Here is a 20,819-nt window from a genome sequence, read left to right on the forward strand (position 1 = left end):
TGTGTGTGTGTGTGTGTGTGTGTGTGTGTGTGTGTGTGTGAGAGAGAGACCAGGACATGCAAGTGTGTGTGTGTGGTTTTTTGTGCACCAGTGTGAAAGCTGAACAATGTTTTGATTTAAGAGGTTTAATCGCAACCATAGAACAAAAAAACAAAACCAGAACAAATTAGAGGAAGAAGATTTCTTTCACACATTGTGGTTGGGAGAACTTCATTATGAAAGCCGGGGTCCATGGAAATGTTGTTTGACTTGCTGCCCTCGGGCCTCTTCCCTTTTTCATAACATGTCTCGTTTGTCTCTTCAAACTTTCAATATCCATCTTTATGGGGTTTTTTGTGCTTTCCTACTGCACAAACGCATTCTGTACACACAAGTACACTGAAAAGTTTCCCAAAACTGAAGGAGGAACGAGAAAAAAGGAGAGAAGAGAAGACTTGATCTGATCTCTGCTGTCGTCTATGAGAAGCAGACAGAGTGGCAGTAAGGCGATGTGTGTGTGTATGGATTTTTTTTTTGTTTTTTTTTAGTTTTTTATAAACACTGCAGACCTGCAATTTTAGAAACGTGGACAAAAGTATTGGGACACCGGACTTTTCCAGCTATATGTGGTTTCTACTCAAACTGTTACGACACACTTGGAGGTACACAATTCTATAGGATGCCTTTAGGATGAAGGAGCATGACATTTTCCCTTGAATTGAACTGGGAGATTGAGCACAAATCCAGCTCCATGACTGAATGCGAAAGCTGACTGTACCCCAGACCAGTACCTGAACTTTCTAACACCCTTATGGCTAAATGAATCTCCACAAAATCTAGTGGAACAACATCTCAGAAGAGTGGAGGTGACTAGGGGAATCAGTGTGGAATGGGATGTTCAAAAAGAAGCATGTGTCTACAAACCTTTGGCTGAATAGTGTATCTAAGGTTTCCCCGTAGCACTAACACTGTGCAGAAGTTCAGAAACGTTTGAGTGGATCAAGGATGTGGTGAAGTAAGAGAGGTCTTGTGTCGGCCAGCTAATGTGTGGTGATCCATCAGTGCCAAATCAGAGCCTCTTGAACTCAGGATAAAAAACACACAAACACTCACATACTTGAATACAAAAACTAAACTTTAAAAAAGATTGACACGTTTGGTGTCGGTGTCAGGGCAAAAGTTCGTCTGTCAAACGGGGAAGATTCGAAGTGAGCGGGGATGAACGACAACTCTTCTCTTCTCCATTCAGAATACAAAAGCTGTATGAGAGACACTTAGACAGAGAAGGAAGAAAGGTGTGTGACTGTATGTCACATACAGCAGTATTCCCTCTGCTCTCGGTGCAGTTTAATTAAAGAATGCCTGCTGCTCCTATCGGCCGGAATAAACCAGTAAATCCACAGATAGACTTTATGAAAAGAAACGCATTGTAAGAGTCTCTTCATCCATCTGTTTCTGTCTGTGACCCTTTCAGGCGTGTGACAAATCGCGAGCAGGTGTTAATTTTTGTGTGAGTCTGTGTCAAGTTAAACGTTTCCACACACACACACACAGCCACTCGTACTGTATCTGATTCCGGCTGAAATCACTGAAATTGGTGGTTTGTGTACATTTTGAACGAGGAGTCAATAGAGAAATGCAGTCAGTGCCCAGACACACATCAGGCTCATAATCAGTGTAACATGACCGAGTTCTGATTACATGGTCACATGCTGAACACCTGATATTCCGTGTGTCTACACTTCTACCTCTCCTTTTTACTCCACTTCTTTTCTCCATACACTCAGAATGCTTACTAGCTGCACTACACACTGGTCTCATTACTACCACACTGGTCTCATTACTACCACATTGAACATCGCTGGGGGAAAAAAAGGTGAGTGATATAAAAAAAAAAAAAAAAAAAAAAAAAAAAAAAAAAAAAAAAAATGTTTCTCCTATTAGATACATGATTATGAAATTAGCGCCGGAATCGCTTCCAGTGGAAATATACGCTATATGGACAAAAGTTTGTGGACACCTGAGCACAAGATTATTATCCACTTTTTGAAAACCCCATTCAACACTTTATTTGCTGATATAATAAGCTGCACTCATCTGGGAAGACACTCCAACAGATTTTGTGGAGATTTGTGCGCATTCATTTACAAAGCGGTTAGTGAAGTCCGGTACTGGTGTAGGTGAGGTGAGGAGGCCTGGGGTGCGTTCAGCATTCACATCCATCCCAAAGCTGCTCTACAGCAGGAGATCTTCCACTCCAACCCATGTAAAGCATATCTTCTTAGAGCTAGCTTTGTGCACAGGGGTATCGTCAGGCTGGAACATGTTGGGACTCATATAGCTGAAAATGTCTGGTGTACCAATTGTGTATTTAACATGCTGCATTTGTAAAACAACAAAATGGCATGAATGAACAAACAAACCTCTCTCTCCTTTGAGGCAGGAGGCTGAGCACACTGTAAAAAATGCTGCAGAGCAGGTTAAATATTTGTAGAGAGAACGACATGAACAATGAGAAAAGCCCGAGTCAGTTACTATGACTAACTGCACGGAGCGCGGAGCTGTTTGCTTTAGATTGACTAATGTGGCGTAGGGAGGAGAGGATTTCCGCCAACAAAAACACGGGTTTGGTTGGGTGCCACCAACGAGCACAGATGATAGATCAATCAGTCACAGGCATTAATGACAAGGAGCATAATCAGAGATTAATCATTAGCTACAAACGTCCCAGAGATCATGTAGCAGTGATAATGAGAGGAATAAATCCCAGCGCTAACTACATCACAAAATTAAAGAAATGAGCCTTAAATGCTGTTAAAATGCCAACGTTATTGGACGACTTCTAAGGGGTCTTTGAGGGGGCAAATTGCATTTTATTGGCTGAAGAAATCTGATTGGATAGAAACCGTAGCATAAACAGACACCACTGGAGGCAGCGCCACCGAGAGAAACGCTATAGGATGAAGAGAATAGACTATTGGGAATTATTTAACACATTAAAAAAATATATATATTAAAACTGTCCGTGATGATCTGCGTGCATCGAAACTGAGCATTTTGTTTTGGTGTAATTAGATGCGAGTAAGTAACTGTAGTTGACCGGTGCTTTGGTACAAACTACATGGGTAATTATGGTGCAATTTGAGAGAGAAATGTCTTCGCACGGAGTCGGCTTCACAACGAGGCAAGCGCAGGGACTTCCTCTGTGTCGCGGTGTTTCCACAGCAACTCCATGGCGACTGAGAGGAGGCGTGAGGTCAGAGATGTACTGTAAAAGCTTTCTTTTCGCACACACCGTGGATAGAAGACAAGCTGGCCTCTCTGCTCTCTCTTTTCACCCTCACACACACACGATTTCTAAGTGCTGGAAAATTTCAGCCTCACTCAATTAGCTTGCTGTGGATTGCTTTCAGGGCCTGAAAATCTTCTTCTCAAACTCTTGTTTACTCGTGCTTTTAAAGCTCGTCCCTCTCCCCCCCGCTCGTCCTCTCTCAGCAGGGAGAGGGAAATCCCTCGGGACTGCCTGATTAAAGGGAGTTTGAGACGCTGAGCCGCTGTACGCGTTTACCTCTCATTTCTCTCGCGCCGTCTCTCCAGCTCTCCTGTGTCCCTTCAGTTTGCGAAGTGGAGTTTGATTGATGGCTACAGCTGAAACCACAGAACTACAGCAGTCCATTCCTGGACATTGGGTATGCAGGGTTCTAAGAGGGGGTACAGACTGCCAGGATTCTGTTTTAATTAAGATGTAAACACTAAAGAGAGTTTGTTTTCTTCCAATTCTGATTCTATTCAAGGCCTAATTTTTTCTACATAACTTAAATACAAGATGTTTAGGCAGCAGTTTTAACCTAACTGTATAAACGAAACAATATCACCTCCATGCTCGAGCATCCTGGAGTCTAAAACTGGAGTCTAAACCCTCCATACTAGAGCATCCTGGAGTCTAAAACTAGAGTTTAAACCCTCCCTACTCAGGCATCCTGAAGTCTTAAACTCGAGTCTAAATCCTCCATACTCAGGGACCCTGGAGTCTAAATCCACACGTCTCATGTCCCATTCAACACATTCAAACTCCAATGTAGACCGAAAACGTATACTACAAAGTTTCATGTGTCACTGCGGCCCAAAGCTCAAGTTTTTAGTTTGAGCTTTTTCGAAGAGATCGATACGGCATGTTGAAAATACAAAAAAATGAAGAGCCGCTGATCAAACCGTGAGCCGTTTTCTACAACGCAGCGTTAAAATGCGTACGGGAAACAGATCGTACATTTTTTGTACATTTATCATATCCGGTTGCCTGCCATAGACGCAGCAGGTCTGCAAAAAATGTGCCATGCTGAAAATCTATTGTGAGAGAGGTTTCAGGATGTTCTTGTGTGGTGGAGAAAGTCAGCGTGAAGGTTTAAAATCAGAGCTGGTTAGAGGACACAGGCATGTGACCAGTCTTCAGAGTCCTTCCGAGGGGCGGGGGGGCAGAACACTGCGTATTGAGATGCTCTGGGATAAATGCAAGGTGAATACAATACTACAGTGAAGGTTCACCTCCAGATCTTTACTCTAGAGCGTGAATTCACTATTGGAACATGGGATAGTAAGAAGAACTCGGAACATAGAATTACTGTTATAAAATGCCAGTTTTAACACCAGCAATCCACCAGCATTTCTGATGTACACGTGACAGTCCAAGATTTATTTTCGCAATAAATCGGACTCTTACTTTGGCATGCCTGGGGACGTTTATGGGCATGCTGGTCTATTTTCAGTTTTCCTACATTACCCACAATGCCATTTGAGTCATTAAATATAATGGTGTTCCCAAGTGGAGATTTTCTGTACGCTGTGTATCATGGGATCTCCTGGATCAGCTCAAACTCCCACTGCAATAAGATCAGTGACATTCGAACCAGCTGGGACACAAAGTGTGTGGGAGTAAGAGGTCTGTGCGAGTGTATGCGTGTGCATGTGTGTGTGTGTGTGTGTGTGTACGTGCATGACGCTGAACTTGTATCACCCTGACAGCTCGAAGAAAGCGGCAGGCAGCATACTTCCTGTTCAGCTGACATTCTGACAGATCAGTGCAGTGCAAACATCTCTCATCTAGTAGCCTCCTTCCCCCCATAAGACCCACCCAAAGCGTTGCTTATGAACCTGAAACTGCCCAGACACCGCAAAAAAACGAAAAAAACAAACAACAAATGAGTGCCTCAGATACCACATGCCCCGCCCCTGAAACAGCCACTCCTACACGTACACACGCAATCCGATTTTGTGCTAGTTGTTTTTTACTGCAGTGACTCTCTATTGTCGATCGCTAAGAGCTGAGAGGGTGGACGAAACAGAGGGTGTGAAGGCTGCAGCACGCCATGTATGTACTGAAGTGAAACCTGATCCTGGTAGTAATTACAGAAACGGAAAGCCGTGGTGAGGAATGAGGAAGGCAGCGCGTGTTCGCAGCTTTGAAAGCCAAGCCGCAACCCAGAGCACCGACGACTCGGGCACCGGCAGGAGCAAACGTTTGATGTGACTTCCAGGTCATGCCTTTATGGGCTGCCATTTTCCCATTTATTCCACAAGTTTCACTTCCTACACATGGCAATCCAACACTCAAATCACAGTAGTTTCTCATCAAGGATTGGCAGCATGCTCACTTTGCTGAATTTAAAACATTAAGGGGGGGGGGGGGGGGTAAGTCTGTACGACTAAAACAATCACATCATTCAGCTAACTGTTTAGAGGAAGGGGGGGGGGGACCCTGGTGAACTCGGTGGAGGTTCAGGAAGTTATGTGGAGACGTGGATTTCGGCGAGGGTTGAACGTTAGGGTTTGTTAAAGTGTTTGGTTGAAGGCATGGTTTTGCCAGATATGATCAGTACTCAACACCTACAAATAGTAACAAATGTTTGCGGACACCAGAGCACAAGATTGGTGTGTATATTTTAAACATCCTGGTTCAACATTTAGTCCCCATTAGCTTTTATAATAAACTCCACTCTTCTGGGAAAATGTTCCATTAGATTTTGGAGTGTGCTTGTGAAGATTTGTGTGGAGATTCAAGGGTGATAGCAGGGTATTGATGTAGGTGAGGTGAGGAGACCTGGGGGTGCGGTTACTTTTATTTTGTACACGTTCACATCGTATTATGCTAAATATAATTTAAAGTTTTTAAGTAAAACTTGTGGGGAATTTTGCACACTTGATTGGATGTAAGTGAAAAAAGAAATGAACATCTGGCAGTCAACGTGTTTTCGCTTTCGCTCGGGATTCGCGTTAACCAGCCACAGGCCTGGTCTTCAAATCCTGAGATTTTCGAGCATTTGTACAGTTCTAATAAACCGTCCCTGCTTCCCTGCTTTCTGGGTCTGTTATCAGTTACACCCCCACAGGAGAACTTTGTCCATCACACTTCCTCCCTTTCCCTTTGAATTATTACTTAATATTTCTTTTCTGTGCCTCAAACAGATTCCCACAGCAGTCTTGAATTATACACACACACACACACACACACACACACACACACACACACACACACACACACACACACACACACACACACACACACACACACACACACACACACACACAAATCCATCCCTCAGGGCAGATTTGAGCCAAGCTGTAAAGCCGGGTTGGCCTTTCTTTGGCAAAGGAACGCAAGGTGAGCGACTGATCGCGCTAATCAAGTCCCTGTCGATGCAGATCGAGCCAATTAGCGCTCCGTTACACCGGTGTCATGTGTAGATGAGTCTGAATAACAGCGAGGGCTGATCTGAGGTTGATCCCTTTGACGCTCGACATCGATCAAACTCTAGTCTACGCAGGAGCTATCCGTTTTTGACAAAAAGGGTCTACAGGTTTTTTCAAGAAGGTTGAGTATTTGTATCAGACATAACATCAAATAAAATATTCAAACGCATGTAAACAGTTATAGCGAATAGAATTAAGTGTAAATAAATTTAATACATTTCTACTAACAAAAAACGAATTCATTGTATAAGCTGGCATCATTTTAAGGCATTTTTGGATTCAGATGAATTCGGGACGTGGAAGCTCAGTGGTTTAGGCATCGGAAAGTCAGGAGGTCAAATCCCAGCACCATTATAATTCCTCTGCTGGGCTCTTGAGCAAGGGCCTTTCATTCTCAATTGTAAGTTGCTCTCAATGAAATCATTACAATTAAAGGGACAAGTCTGCTCATGCTGGATTGTGTATTCGTGTAAGTGACCCTGTCCCTGCTCTGCTTCATTGTTTGCGCTTTGCTACAAAACCTTGGCAGTCGTTCTGCCTGACGATAGTGAAGCAAAATGTCCTACTAACAATAACAAAGAATCACAATGGTCAGCCTAAATACCTAAAAAAAAATATATCCTTGGCACATGCTCAGGTGTTCCGTTTTAACGTCCATTACTCGTGTGCACAGGACGTCGTTAGGCGAATGGTACGGAAAATGCGTCGTCACGGTTGCAACAGAGCATCCTAAACCTCAGAGAGAAAGCGTGCGGCAGGTAACACGCCTAACCGGTGAAAAAGAACCCTCTTTTCCTCCCCAGTACCACTTCGCTACTGGTGGACGATGTGCGAGTAGTTCTATTGATTTCCCGCTGGCAATCGAGACTTTAAGTGTGTAGGAGAGTATTCTCTCTCTCTTCCTGATTCTCTTCTCTGCAGCTCCGTAAGGGGGGAGTGAACGCCTGGCTAAGCAGGGCAAATGGAACGAGACAGGCTGGCTGCGTCCTTGGGACTTTTAGGTCACCCACACACACACACACACACGTGGCGAAATCGAGCGGGACGCTACACCACATCCTTGTGAGATATTTGCAGGTGGCGAGGCTTGTAAGAAGCGGTGTTTTGCAGGTATCCATAGAGTCGGCTTTCTTTCATGCAGTTGTACTGGCAACTAATTCCAACACAATCACAGACATCAGGACGTAGACTAGACGCTGATTCAGACTGCTCTGGGCTTACACACAGGACGGTTGGGGAAAATATGGACAAAAGTATCGGGACACCTGACTTTTTCAGCCGTGTGTAATTCTTCCCCAAACTGGACAAATGATTATCGTCTTCAAACAGAAAAAAAGGTTGAAAGGAAACCACGGATCTTCTAGGGCATTGTGCACAAACACATTCATTCACACCTAACAAAACCAACCAAGCTACCAGCATGTTCCAAGAGGAGATTAGAGATGGACATTAACACGGGGAGAACATTTAAAAGTGCACCCGAGCTCGGGATCGATCCGGCTGCCATGCTTGAGAGAAATGGATGTTTTTAATGCTTTTACGGTTTAGTGAAGCAGAATATTAGCGTGTTGATCAACATCAAAGCCACGATTTCCTCATGCTCCGGTTCTGCTTCTTGCTTCCCTCTCTGGCAGTCATGTACACTAGATACACTATATGGACAAAAAGCCAGCAATCTGTGGTTCTTCCCCAAACTGACGTCACAACATAATTGCATATAATATCTCAATGCGGTGTCATCAAATCTTCCCTTTAACTGAACACACATGAAGATGTGCTTGACATGAGCTGGAGTGGAAGATCTCCTTCCATAGAGCTCCAAACCTATTGAACACCTTTGGTATGGATTTTTCACACTGATTACAGCCCTGGCTTCCTCACCTCACCTCACCTCAGTACTCCACCTGATCAGTACTAACACACTTGGGACCTAAAGGAGCACAAAATCTAGTAGAACGTCTTCCCAGAAGAAAGTGAATCTTATTTGAACATCAAATTGAAGACTAAATGTGGGATTAGATGTTCAAAAAGCACATAATACTAAATTTTTTCAATATATACTGTATTATACTGTGTTAAGCATCTTGTTTATATGCTGGACATATTAATCACAGATCTTCAAGCACCCTTTAGACACAATAGAAGAGGGTTTTGAGGGTTTTATTTCAGTTCCCATGCACTTATCTGCTTACTTTCCAAGCGCAGGAGCTGCATGCTGGAACTTCGAAGGCGTTGCCAATTACTGTGTGAAAGCGCATGGAACATGACTGCTAATCCTGTTGTGGGTACATAAGCAATATCGCATGTGTGTGTGAGAGAGAGTGTAAGATAACACATCAATGAAAAGAATATACGTGTGTAGAAAGACATTTTGGTTTGAATCTCTTGAACGCCACATTAGTTCATCGCTATTAAATCCTCCATACAGGTGAATAAAAAGATGACCGCATCTAAATTTGATTACAATAAAGAGCTAGTGAGTTCAAATCTGATCAAATCGATTCGTTTTCTATGTCGATTCCGTTCATAGCTGATGGAGTACTATCCGTACCTCTGCTGTAAGGATAGTACTCCATACACAAGGACGAGAAAAGAAACAATCGATCTGCGGCATGTCGGAGAGGCATGATCGCACCGCCGAACACACACCGTCTCCGGACAGGGGGGCAAACAGACCTGCGAATACGCATGCAATCATGCAAACACACTCACCCACACACTCAATCAGCAAGCCACAATTCCCATCTGCTATCATCTCAAACATATCTCACAGTTGAGCTGGGTAACCTTCCTGTACAGAGCCTGGATCAGCAAAGCCGAATTCGGATCTTCGGCCGCTAAAGGAGATCGGTTCTTTTCTCATCGGCGCAATAATCCGTCGCATTAGCACCCTGGGATGAGAAAGGTAACCAGCAGCGTGTTTTGAGAGATCCATCAATGCTTCGAATCCAGTTTGCTGGGAAACGTTAGCAGTGAAGAGCTGCGGAGAAAGGCAGAGGGCCCTGAGCAATGAGCTTTCACTTTGACCATCATGACCTCCACCTGTTCTGACCACCTACAGTGGCCTGTTCTGCTCTGCGCTCTAAAGTGTTACACATTAGCGAGAGAAAAATGACATTTTAAATCATTTCAAGGGGGAAAAATTTTCTATTTATCCCAAAAGTTTTGAGCCCGATACAGCAAACAAAAGCCTAATTAAAAGGCTTGCAAATTTGTCGAGACAAGTTATTTCTATAGTGCTTTCACAATGGACATTGCTTTAAAGCAGCATTAAGAATTAAGGTGAATGATGTGTATTTATCCCTGATGAGCAGCCTGGGCGACTGTGGCAAGGAAAAACCATCTTAGATGTTGAGGAAGAAACCTTGAGAAAACTCAAAAAGGAATCCATCCTTATTTGAAATAGATATATAGGTGTGATGGTCAGATTACCTCTACTCAGTACAGGTAATCAGAAAACTGAAATTATGAACCACTGGTAGCACATCCCCTCTCGAACACAACCCTTCATCCAAAATCATAAACAGAATTCAAACACAGAGCAACTTCTGTCAGACAGCTAATTAAATCAATGGCTCTGGGACGTTTTTGGCACGAGAACTCCCTATCGAACGAAGACGAGGTCCCGGACCTTTAACGCGTTTCGAAACTGTAATGCCGAAAGCTTCAATAACTCACCGGGTCCTATTAGCATGCGAACTGAAGGTCATGGACGAACGGTCGTTTTAATAACCTAAGTAATTCTCGTGGAAAGAATTCGTGAAGCTTGTGAATCTTCTAAACCCCTGTGAGAACGAGGAGTGGTATTTCGAGCTCTTTCCTCAAGTCTGTTCCTTATTTAATATTTCTCGAGTCCAGACGGCTCTCATCCTCGCCTTCGACTAAATGTGGAATAAAAGGATGCAGAACACAATGTTTCTCTAAACAGCTTGAAATGAAATAACCCTTATGAAAATACCCAGTGCATAGATCCTAAACCATCACACTGTTCGATTCTGATTGATCAAAAGATATAGCTTTATATTATTACCCTTTTTCTAATATACTACTGTTTCCATAGTAACGGTTCATTCAGAGGTTGAGCAATAGAAGAAGCTGCACAAAATAAAAGTCTAACAGATTTCTAGTGAACAAAAAGTTTGAAACACCTTCCCCATAATATGAATGAATGTATGCGTGTGGGTGTGTGTGGGCCGCAGTGCGAAAGACTGTCAGTCAAAATCTGTCCCTTCGTAGCCCCCAGTGCTCCCATCGTCCGATTCTCAAATTCTTGACGTCCAAGCTGTAGCATTTACTACCAAACGTGCACCAATTAGTATTGGACTTTGATCTTGTGCAGCTTCTTCTACAGCCGACCCTCTGAATGAACAGGTTTTACTACCCAGATTGATCGGATCGACCGGTTCAGTGTTTTCCTCTGTCCAAATTAAACCTAAACTGCTGTTCAGTCGTCAGCTGATCATTTCACCCCCTTGATACACGTCTACGAATTCATATGCAGATCTCACCTCGAGTTGGTGGGTAAATTTTTTTTTACATTTATCCCTAAGATATTAAACCCCTCATAGAAACAAAGAGCCACTCAAACAGTCCAAAAATATGACCTGATAGCAAAATCGCACGTCCAGCAGTCATTTCATTACTGTCAAAGCAGAGTTTCATCGCTTGAGGAGACGTGGAAAAATAAATCTTTATAAAATCATCCAATTTGAACAAGGCAGTAAAAAGAACTCTAAGTGGTTAGATAAGATTGTTTGAGTTGAGTAAGTAGAGATGCCTCCCTGTGCTGGACATAATTTATTTTCATCATCTCAGAGGCACGCATTTTTTTGGGTCTGGTTGCTGCTGATAAATGTGTTCTTTACCCTGATCGGATTTGATAGACTAATCTTTATAAAAGGACGGGTCAATGATTTTTAAACATTAACTATTGACTTTTTTTTTTCCCGCGCTCAGCTAAATGTTGCCCTGAACGTTCGGAAGTGAAATTTCCTAAGACCACTTCTGTTATTACCAGTGTGGTGCTTATAGATGAGGAAAATAAGGAGCCCTGAGGAAAATAATAATAGGAATAATATAAATAATAAAAGCCTTTAAAAGTCAGGCAAGTCAAACCGCCAATAAAAGAGTACCCTGTGAGCTGATTTCAAAGTCCAGGATAATAAAGCTATGTTCAGAGTGTGGGTACAAGCAGGTAGTTACAGGATGATAATAAAATGTTCAGTCAAGCAGTGGAGTAGGCTCGAGGGGCAATTTAAATAAGTACATTTTTGTGTGCCTGTTCATTCATGCAATTATCCAAATCAGCCAATCGTGTGGCAGGAGCATCCGGCATTCCTGATCCAGAGCGACTTATAATTTATCACATTAAAACAGATGAGAAACTTTGGGATTGAGGGCCTTCTTTAGGGGCCCAAGAATAGCAGCTTGATGTGGCCAGGATTTAAACTCTCAACCTTCGGAGGCAAAGACCAAACGCTTAACCACTCAGTTAACACTTCCATTACAAACATTAGAATTAGCAAGAATAGGAACGATTATGGATCTCTGTGGTTGTTGGCACCAGATGGGCTGCTTTGAGTATTTTGAAAAGCTCCAGTCTATAAAATATATCCAAACAAACATACAGTAAGTGGCTGAGAGCATCTGTGCAGCTTGTTCCTTAGGAAGTATAAGAAAAAATGTTTCAGAATGAGTGGTAGAATTAACTAGCCTAAATAACGACACTTTACATCTGTGGTGAGCAAAAAAGCAAGCACAGCGTGGGCAAATGTTAAGCAGGAACAGTCGATGGTCACACTGGGTTCCAATCCTGTCAGGATTCTGAGGCTAAAAGTAAACATGGAAAAAGATTCAGCCAAATATTGGTGATTATAAAGTTTATAATCTCTCCATTGATTTATCACCAACAAATGCAGCCTTTCAGCCAAAACAAAAAAAAACAAAGCACAATGAACGCTACAGGAACTCGATGAAGCAGCAGCTCTTGGTTTGCAGGGCCCACTATAATGAACCACCTCAGTAGGACAGCGTGACTTCCTCAGTGGTGTTCTTTGACTGTTTAGAGCTGCCACTTTCTTTCCGTGCTGATGCGATCGCCGCAGTGCCTCGCTCGATCGGAGCAGCAGGGGTTAATTAACTTATTCTAATCCTGATCGGATTATATGTGCCATAAGGTTGACAGGGATCAGCGAGCATGTCTTGCTCCTTCGCACACGTTCGCAGAAAACCGGAAAAAAAAAACACGTCGTAAAGAGCGGACCGGATTTAGTCAGGACGGCGCTTTGATATAATAGATAGCCCTGTGCTGCGTCCACACCCACATCGTGATTTATGGCAGGTGGCTTTTCTAAGTGGTCGTTTTTTGGGTTTGTTTCCCCTCAAACGGGGGCACCTTTATAGAGCGGTTGCATAAATACAAAGCCAGAGCGGGTTAAGTGTCTGTCTCGGAGGTCTAATATGAGTGTCAAGAACAGGATCAGAGCCCTAAGTACAGCTTATAGATCTGGGAGAATAGGAGTTCCGTGTCATATTTCCCCATGGTGCTACTGCGGATAAAGATGTGTGAATTAAAGTCCTGACTCTGTAACTTCTGGATTGGATTAGGCCACCTGAGAGCAAAAGCACAAACTGCTCGACTGGCTGTTATAAGCTCTGTAAACAGACAGGCGAATACTACGCAGGCACTGCTGTGGACGCCGATCACGTTTGTACAGACGGAGAAAAGCCGAGCTCGGCTGTCTGTACGCGGTCGTCTGCTTCCAGGCTCCTGTTCGGCTTTGCGTCAGCTCCCCTTGTGAGAAACCCCTGCATAGGCAGACAAGGGCCAAAAATACCACGTGTGTGACGTGAAATAAGAGCGCCGATATGCTAAGCTACAGATGGATCCTCTGTCGATCTGGGGTTCGTTCCAAGTATTGGAGAGAGAGACGAGTTACGTAGTCAGCACATGCAGCAAAGATACTCGCTAATGATTTGGCAGGAAAAGATAAGCACAATTAACACAAACCAGGCAGGGTTGGTTATTCCCTTACGTTTATAATGGAGCACAAAACCATCCACTCCAAACGGGGAAATACCCTGGAAGGTGTCGAGGGAAACCCGGAACGCAAAGTCTATCTTGTGTCGGTTATGTAGGAGATTAAATACACGTCGTACAGAAGGAGGAGGAGGAAGAAAAGGGGGCGGCGTAGTGAGTGTGTAAGAGAAAAAGAGAGGAAAGAATTGCTCAAGGGTCATCGAAGAGTTCTGCAGCACCACCACCATTCACACACTCTCACTCACTCTCACACACACACACACACACACACACAATCACTGCAGAGGCTCAGGAAACACTCGGCTTGCCTTACCAGATTCACAGTTTCAACAAAAGCACTGCTAGATCATAGGGGAAGGTTCTGATTAGCACAGTGGACCATGTGTCCACACAAGGAAGGACTTATTTCCCTGGTCCTCATAAGGATACCTGAACGTGTAGTGGCTGTAGGATTTAATTTAAACAAACAAAATTATTTTGGTTTATTTATTTCTCAAGGTTAATGTTGGTTACTGTAAACATATACTAATTTAATATAATTTTAAGGGTATGCGCAATTAATCCTTTCAAAAGGCGAGGTCCTCACAAACATTGTTTTACGTGTGTGGGCGTGTGTATTTCTATATTATACGTGTGTGTGTGTGTGGTATGTGTTCACGCGTGTGCGTGAACGCGCGCGTTTCAATGCGCGTGCTCGCTTCGCCCTCCTTTCATTCACCAAATAAAAGTTGCGAGGGCTCGGACTCTGTTGCGTTTTTCCTCAAGGTTATCCAGAAAAAACAAGCTTCCACTTCCTACAGCGATCAGCCGAACACGGAAACGGGATTCGAACACGTCCAGCATTTGCGTTTGCTGGATGTGTAGTGAGGGGGTGGTGGGGGTGGTGTAAAGGGGGGGGGGGGGGACCGAGCTGAAGAGCAAAATATTGCAGTGTCACAACGGAATAATCCTTACAACCTGCTTACAACCAACACAACACAAAACAAACAACAACAATCAAACAAACGCCGGTACACACTGAGACACAAGTAGTCAGCTCGCTACTTCCTCATCCACAGGACGGTACCGGACCAGAAGAATCCACCCTTCATGTATCATATCCCTTCCCCTATCCCGCGCTCCTTTCGGTCTTTTCGTCCTCCTTACCGTTCCTGGGTGCTGGTGCTGCCCGTGTGAGGAGACACCGAGCGCGGGGAACGGAGAAGCCACGGCGACGCTGCTCCGGGACAGCAGGAGTCTGCACACTTTCGCGGCCATGTCTGGTGGAGAAACCGTGGAGCCGGACGGCAGCTGCTGCGGACTGAACTGAGGAAGAGCGTCGAGGGAAGGGAAGGAGGGGGGGAACGGGGCGTACTGCTTGGGCTGGGCTGCTACACACGCACACGCGCGCGCGCGCACATACATACACACACGCACGCACACGCGCGCGCGGGCACGCGCTCAGATCATTTCAATACAAGAAGCGCGGAACAGAACCGAAGCTTTCCTCCCTCTAATAAAATGGACTTTCAGAGTAACAGAGTTACCATGACAACCCAAACGGTTAGTCATTTTTTGTTTAATATATATATATTTTTCCCACCTTTGAAATATAGAAACTTGCGATTTGATTGACCAGGACGGTTACCTGCCGGCCTCATGCCCTTCACCCCTGTCCAATAAGCAAGACTATTTTTCGAATGGGCGGTGCTTACGCGGCCCGCGCAGCCAATCAGAGCCCGCGGGATTCCAGCGATCAAAGGGGGGAGGTCCTTCAAGCAATTGGAAAGCACTTAATGCATGTATTAACTTTATCCTTATTATTCACAGCGTCCATTTATTACATTTATTTTCATTCCCTTTCACTCATGAATCGTACCTGAGGCATTTTTAAAACAGGATCAGAGGTGGTCTGTGCATGTCACACCTAGGCCTTCAGTGGTGTTCCACCGGAGACAATCCCCTCCTTAGTGCCATCATTATGACACCATCAATATTAGAGAAACGCAGCATAGCAGAGCACTCCATCACAGACAGAAATTTCATACAGCGAGCATGAATGTCATTAGCAACAAAACCCAATGAACACAATTTCACAAGTCTGCTTTTAATGCAGCCAGTGCAGCACCTCCCACATGTATCATCTCTAGCACAGGCGTCAATATTAACCTCATAAAATGATCCCGGGTTTTCCATGGATTTTTATCCGTGCATTGCGGTTTTTCTAGGGATTTAAAATGCAAGCAAATTGTGTGTTTTTGTGCAAATTCTACGGAAAAGAAAACGCAAAAGTATAAATGGATCATTAAAAAAAATAACACCTAACTTTTGAATTGTTTTGGCCGACCTTTCCTCAGCTTTTCTTGAAAGTCCGTCTTGTAAATGTCCTTGTAAGTGTATGTTCTTTCTTTTCTACTAATTTCTTCTCCTCTGTCAACCATTGTGGAATATTGCTATTACATTGTGAATAAACAGCTATTAAATCCACATGAATAAATTGAAGCTTGTGCAGTTTGCTACAGATGCGGTTTGCGAGCTCTGACTAGTGCACTGACTATCCAATCGAAGAACGTGAAAACGACGATGTTATCGAACGCCTGCTGGATGGCCCCAGAAATAGATATAGAATGGATAGAAACTTTAACATAAACAGACACTTTACAGTATGTCTCTATGTCTATGGAACGGTATAAAATGAAGAGAATTGACTATTGGGAATACGTTAATACACATTCATTGACAAAAATATATTAAAACGTAAGTCAGTGATTCTGATGGAGTTTAGGCCAGCAGAGAAGGCTTGCCACTGGAATGCTTGTTTGCAGCCCGTCACGTCACCGCAAAGACCTCGTGTCCTTTTCTCTTGGCAGAAGTTTCTATCATTAGATCATTCTTCAGGATGGTAGGTGGCTTGATTTAATCGACCAGACAAAACCACATGCTTTTGTCTCCTCACACTTGCACACGACAGGCTAATGTAAAATACTGAGCTTACAGTTTATCGATATGGTGATTCATTGGTGTATCTGGACCAGTTAATGAGTCCTCCTGTAGCACGACTAATGACCGAGATGAAGAATAGGCTACGAGAGAAGATCTAAGCCGTGCTCAAGCCAAATGCTCATTAAAGAAATATTGGGGAAGGAAATCTAATATACACTGCTGCTTGCGTGTCTTCCTTTTTCAGTTTTGCACTGGCGCTATGAGACGTGTATTACTCTTTACCCGATGTAGGCTCATATCGCCCATGCAGAGCTGAAGAAAGAAGAACCACCTTATTGGAAGAAACCAGCATGCCTCAGCTGAACTTCTGAGATGAGTGAAGGCATGAGCTTCAAATGTATAGTTATGCATCTATGTCACAGTTCCAAGGATCTGGTTCCTATCTTATATATGGTTTCTCTCTTTAAATGCATGTTCTTGCTTCCTTGTCTCCAGATTCACTGGTTACCTCCTAATTCCCAAAAACATACATGTAGTTGGATTGGATCAAATAAATTGTTCTTGGGTGTGAAAGAATGTGTGTGTAGATGATGGACTGATGACCCATCCAGGGTGTGTTCCCGTCACACACCCGGTGTTATCAGCTGTGATAATTTTCCTTCCTCCCATGCGTTTTTTTATTAGGTCCATACCAGAGACGTTGCCCTTGAACAATAGTTGATTCACACTCGTCCAGCTTGATCAAGTGTTCGGATGGGAAATGACAAGCTTGCTGTTATGGACTCAAGTGGCTCTTATTGCTTGTCTTGCCCCAGCTGTCCAGGTCTCATCCTCTCCCAGGTGCAATGTGCTGCAGTGCAGGGGTGATGCAATTTAAATGCAAATCAGGTGGAAGAGACAGGGACCACAATGCAGCCACAATGGAACTGGTCGTCCCCAGAGAAAAAGGTGGTGGATTGACTTGGACACAATTCCCTGTAGCATATGAGGCCTAGTATTTATGTGTGCAAAACATGCTGATGTTAAGATATATTGCATGGACTTGCTGCATACTATCGATTACACCCCTCTGAGTTGTACATATAGAGTTTCTTCTATATTGTGTTTTATAGAAAAAGACTACACTACTGTATACACTGATTTACCAGTTTAGTCTTACAAGTTACAAGCAAGTTCCTAGCTGAGTTCGTCACATGTCTGTCCCTCTGGACTGTTCGCCCACCGGAGATAACGCGTGGTGTTTGCTCCTACTATCTGTTTTATCATGCAGTCTGATAATATGCTCAATAAAATTTCGTCAGAATTCAGCAAGGGGTTTTTATGTTTTCTTCCATTTTTACATTTAGGAATCAATAAATAGTCAACGTGAAAACTTTCAGGATTGCCGAGGGAATCATTTTAATTTTCAGGTAATCAATATGCAATTCACAAAGAACACTATGAGCAAATGAAACGAGATGAGAACGGACTGCTCTGGACTTCTTCATTCTTGTGTGCAGCAGTCTAATAAACCCTTCAAGTCTTTTATGGCTTTGTAGGGCAGCAAAAAATATGCCATTTCACCACAGGAAACCATTAACAAGGACTAAGCTTTGATTTATTTTTAATTTCTATCTCAACGAAAAAAAATATAAATCACACAAGGAACCCATCTTGCTCAACTGAATATAATTTCTGTATTATTAAACAAATATGGTGGTCCCCTGGTGGTCTAGTGGTTAAGATGCAGCGCTCTCACCGCTGCGACCCGGGTTCGATCCCCGGTCAGGGAACCATCCCCAGCCACTCTCAGTGCCGGTCCCAAGCCCGGATAAATTGGGGAGGGTTGCGTTAGGAAGGGCATCCAGCGTAAAACATGTGCCAAATCAAACGTGCGGAGGATCCGCTGTGGCGCCCCCTAACGGGAGAAGCCGAAAGAAAGTTATTATTAAACAAATATGGTGATGTATTTGTCTTAAAACCAATACTTCCGGAGTTGTGCTGAATGTGAGCGGAGATGAATTTGGAATATATAAATATATATTACCATTAATGAGAGAGGAGCAGCTTTCGTGGTTGTGTGCTTCACACGAGCGTTACTAAAACACAATCACACCACTTCTGCCTCACACCTGTTGCTCAGCCCATAGGGCCCCTGCCTGACAACAAAAGCCTACATACATGGCTGACACTTTGACTACTTTACCTCTGAGTCATTGCCATGGGAGATTTTCACACCCATCAAAATAAGAAGATACAAGCAGACAAAAAGTAAGAAAATTTAATGGCTCATTTGTCCATTTAATAAAGTTTTAATGATCTGACATTGTGAGTCTATGAGCAGTGAGATGAACTGATATGTTAAATTGCAGAGCCAGAAAGGACAACCATTCTCACCATCCCCACCCTGCTTTTCTCTCATTCTTTCTTGCAGTGGAATGCTGTGCATTTTACCCCTAGGCCTTCAGTGGTGTCCTACCTAAACCAATTCACCTCTTAATACCATCAGTATAACACCACATGATAGAAAGCATCAATAGTATAGAGAAACGCAGTATAACTGAGTGCTGCATTAGAGACAGGAATCTTATACAGCGTGAAGCAAGAAACCCAATGAACACAATTCAACACGTCTCCTTTCACTGTAGCCGCAGCTGCACCGCCTGCATACATCATCTATATCAGAAGCATTGATATTAACCTCATAAAATTACCCTGGGTTTTCCAAGCATTTTTTTGTGTGTATTAAGGTTTTCCTGGGGGGTTGAAATAAAGGCAAATTGAGTGTTTTTGTGGAAATTCTATGGTAAAGAAGAAAACACAAAAGTATAAATGGTTCATGAAAAAGCGTAACTGTTTTGAACTGTTTTGGCCGACCTTTTCTCACGATGTCCAGCTTTTCTTGAAAAGTCCGTCTTGTAAAAGTCCAAATCCACACAGACATATTTGAGCTTGTGCAGTTTACGACAGATTTGGTTTGAGAGATCTGACTGGTGCACGCTCTGACCATCCAATCAAAGGGTGTGAAAATGCGGACGTGATTGGATGCCAGCTAGGGAGCCTCATTGTAAACAAGTGGCAACAACTTTAAGCAACAAAGAGTTTATGAGATGCTCACACTGCTGGCCTGATGGCAGATTGATACTTTTGACCCCGGCAGGATGTAATGTGACGGCTGAAATCTGATTGGATAGAAACTCAAACGTATACATAAACGCTATTAAATGAAGAGAATAAACTAATAATTTAAAACATATTCATGGACAAAAATGATTTTGTCAGCCTTTCTGGCTCTGACGGATGTTTTTCATACGTTTTCTTACACTTTCATCTCACACACACAAGCACAGGCCCATCAGAAACAAGTAAGCAGAGAACAGCAGCCATGCCTGGTGTCCTAAACTTTCCATGACGCAATGCTTTTACACGGCCACACCCTAAAGTCAGGATTCAGGAATGCACTACGAACTAAAAGCAGCACCTGGCAGGCGTGGCTGCCCAACAGGGAAAGCATACGACATACCTCACTTAGCCCGCATTAAATATTTATTGTACTAAAGCGCAAACAACGCAAGACTCCATCTATTATACAGGGTTGTTGTAATTAGACACTTCACTGCACCTATTCCACACCCGGCTACCTGGATACTACTAAAACGAGAACACACCTTTTTTGTGTGTATTTCACAGTATGGTACATTTTAGAGTATTGAGGTTTTCAGGCTAAATGAAAGGTGTGTGCACAATGTCAGAGTCCAAGTGAGATAAGTGTACACTTTAACCCGCACAACTCTCTTTCCTCTGAAAATACACACACACGCATATTGCCAGTCGTGTGGTACATGTAACTTGATATCTGTTGTAGTTCTTCATGCTTCACCTGTGTACTTTTTTCTGTGCCTCTTGACTGCCGTATTCATTAATTTGTTCTGTGAAGGACTTCCTTCAAGCCGGACCAAGCAAATACTAATGAACCCTTGGATAGATGATGCATACCATATTTACACCTACTTGTGCAATGTGCTAGAGTGATTTGCCCCCAAGTGTGTTGAGTCAGATCAAGAGATCCGGTGTGGCAGTGATCAGCTGGGAATAATTAGTTAAGAAAACTTTTGATCAAGTATTTTTCTGTCAGGATACACTTTTTTAAGCAATT

At 43.3% G+C, this 20,819-nt stretch overlaps 1 protein-coding gene across 1 annotated transcript in view; it reads right to left on the bottom strand.

Moving 5' to 3' along the window:
- Positions 1 to 15,153, bottom strand: part of mcu (mitochondrial calcium uniporter) — a 37,420-nt gene extending 22,267 nt beyond the window's left edge. The window contains exon 1 of the mRNA XM_083540501.1: positions 14,909 to 15,153. Within this exon, the coding sequence (XP_083396627.1) occupies positions 14,909 to 15,019 (111 nt within the window). The 5' untranslated portion in view covers positions 15,020 to 15,153. The remainder of the gene's footprint in view (positions 1 to 14,908) is intronic.
- Between the last annotated feature and the right edge of the window lie 5,666 nt (positions 15,154 to 20,819).

Source organism: Silurus aristotelis, assembly GCF_946808225.1.
Source record: "Silurus aristotelis genome assembly, chromosome: 4".
NCBI lineage: Eukaryota > Metazoa > Chordata > Actinopteri > Siluriformes > Siluridae > Silurus > Silurus aristotelis.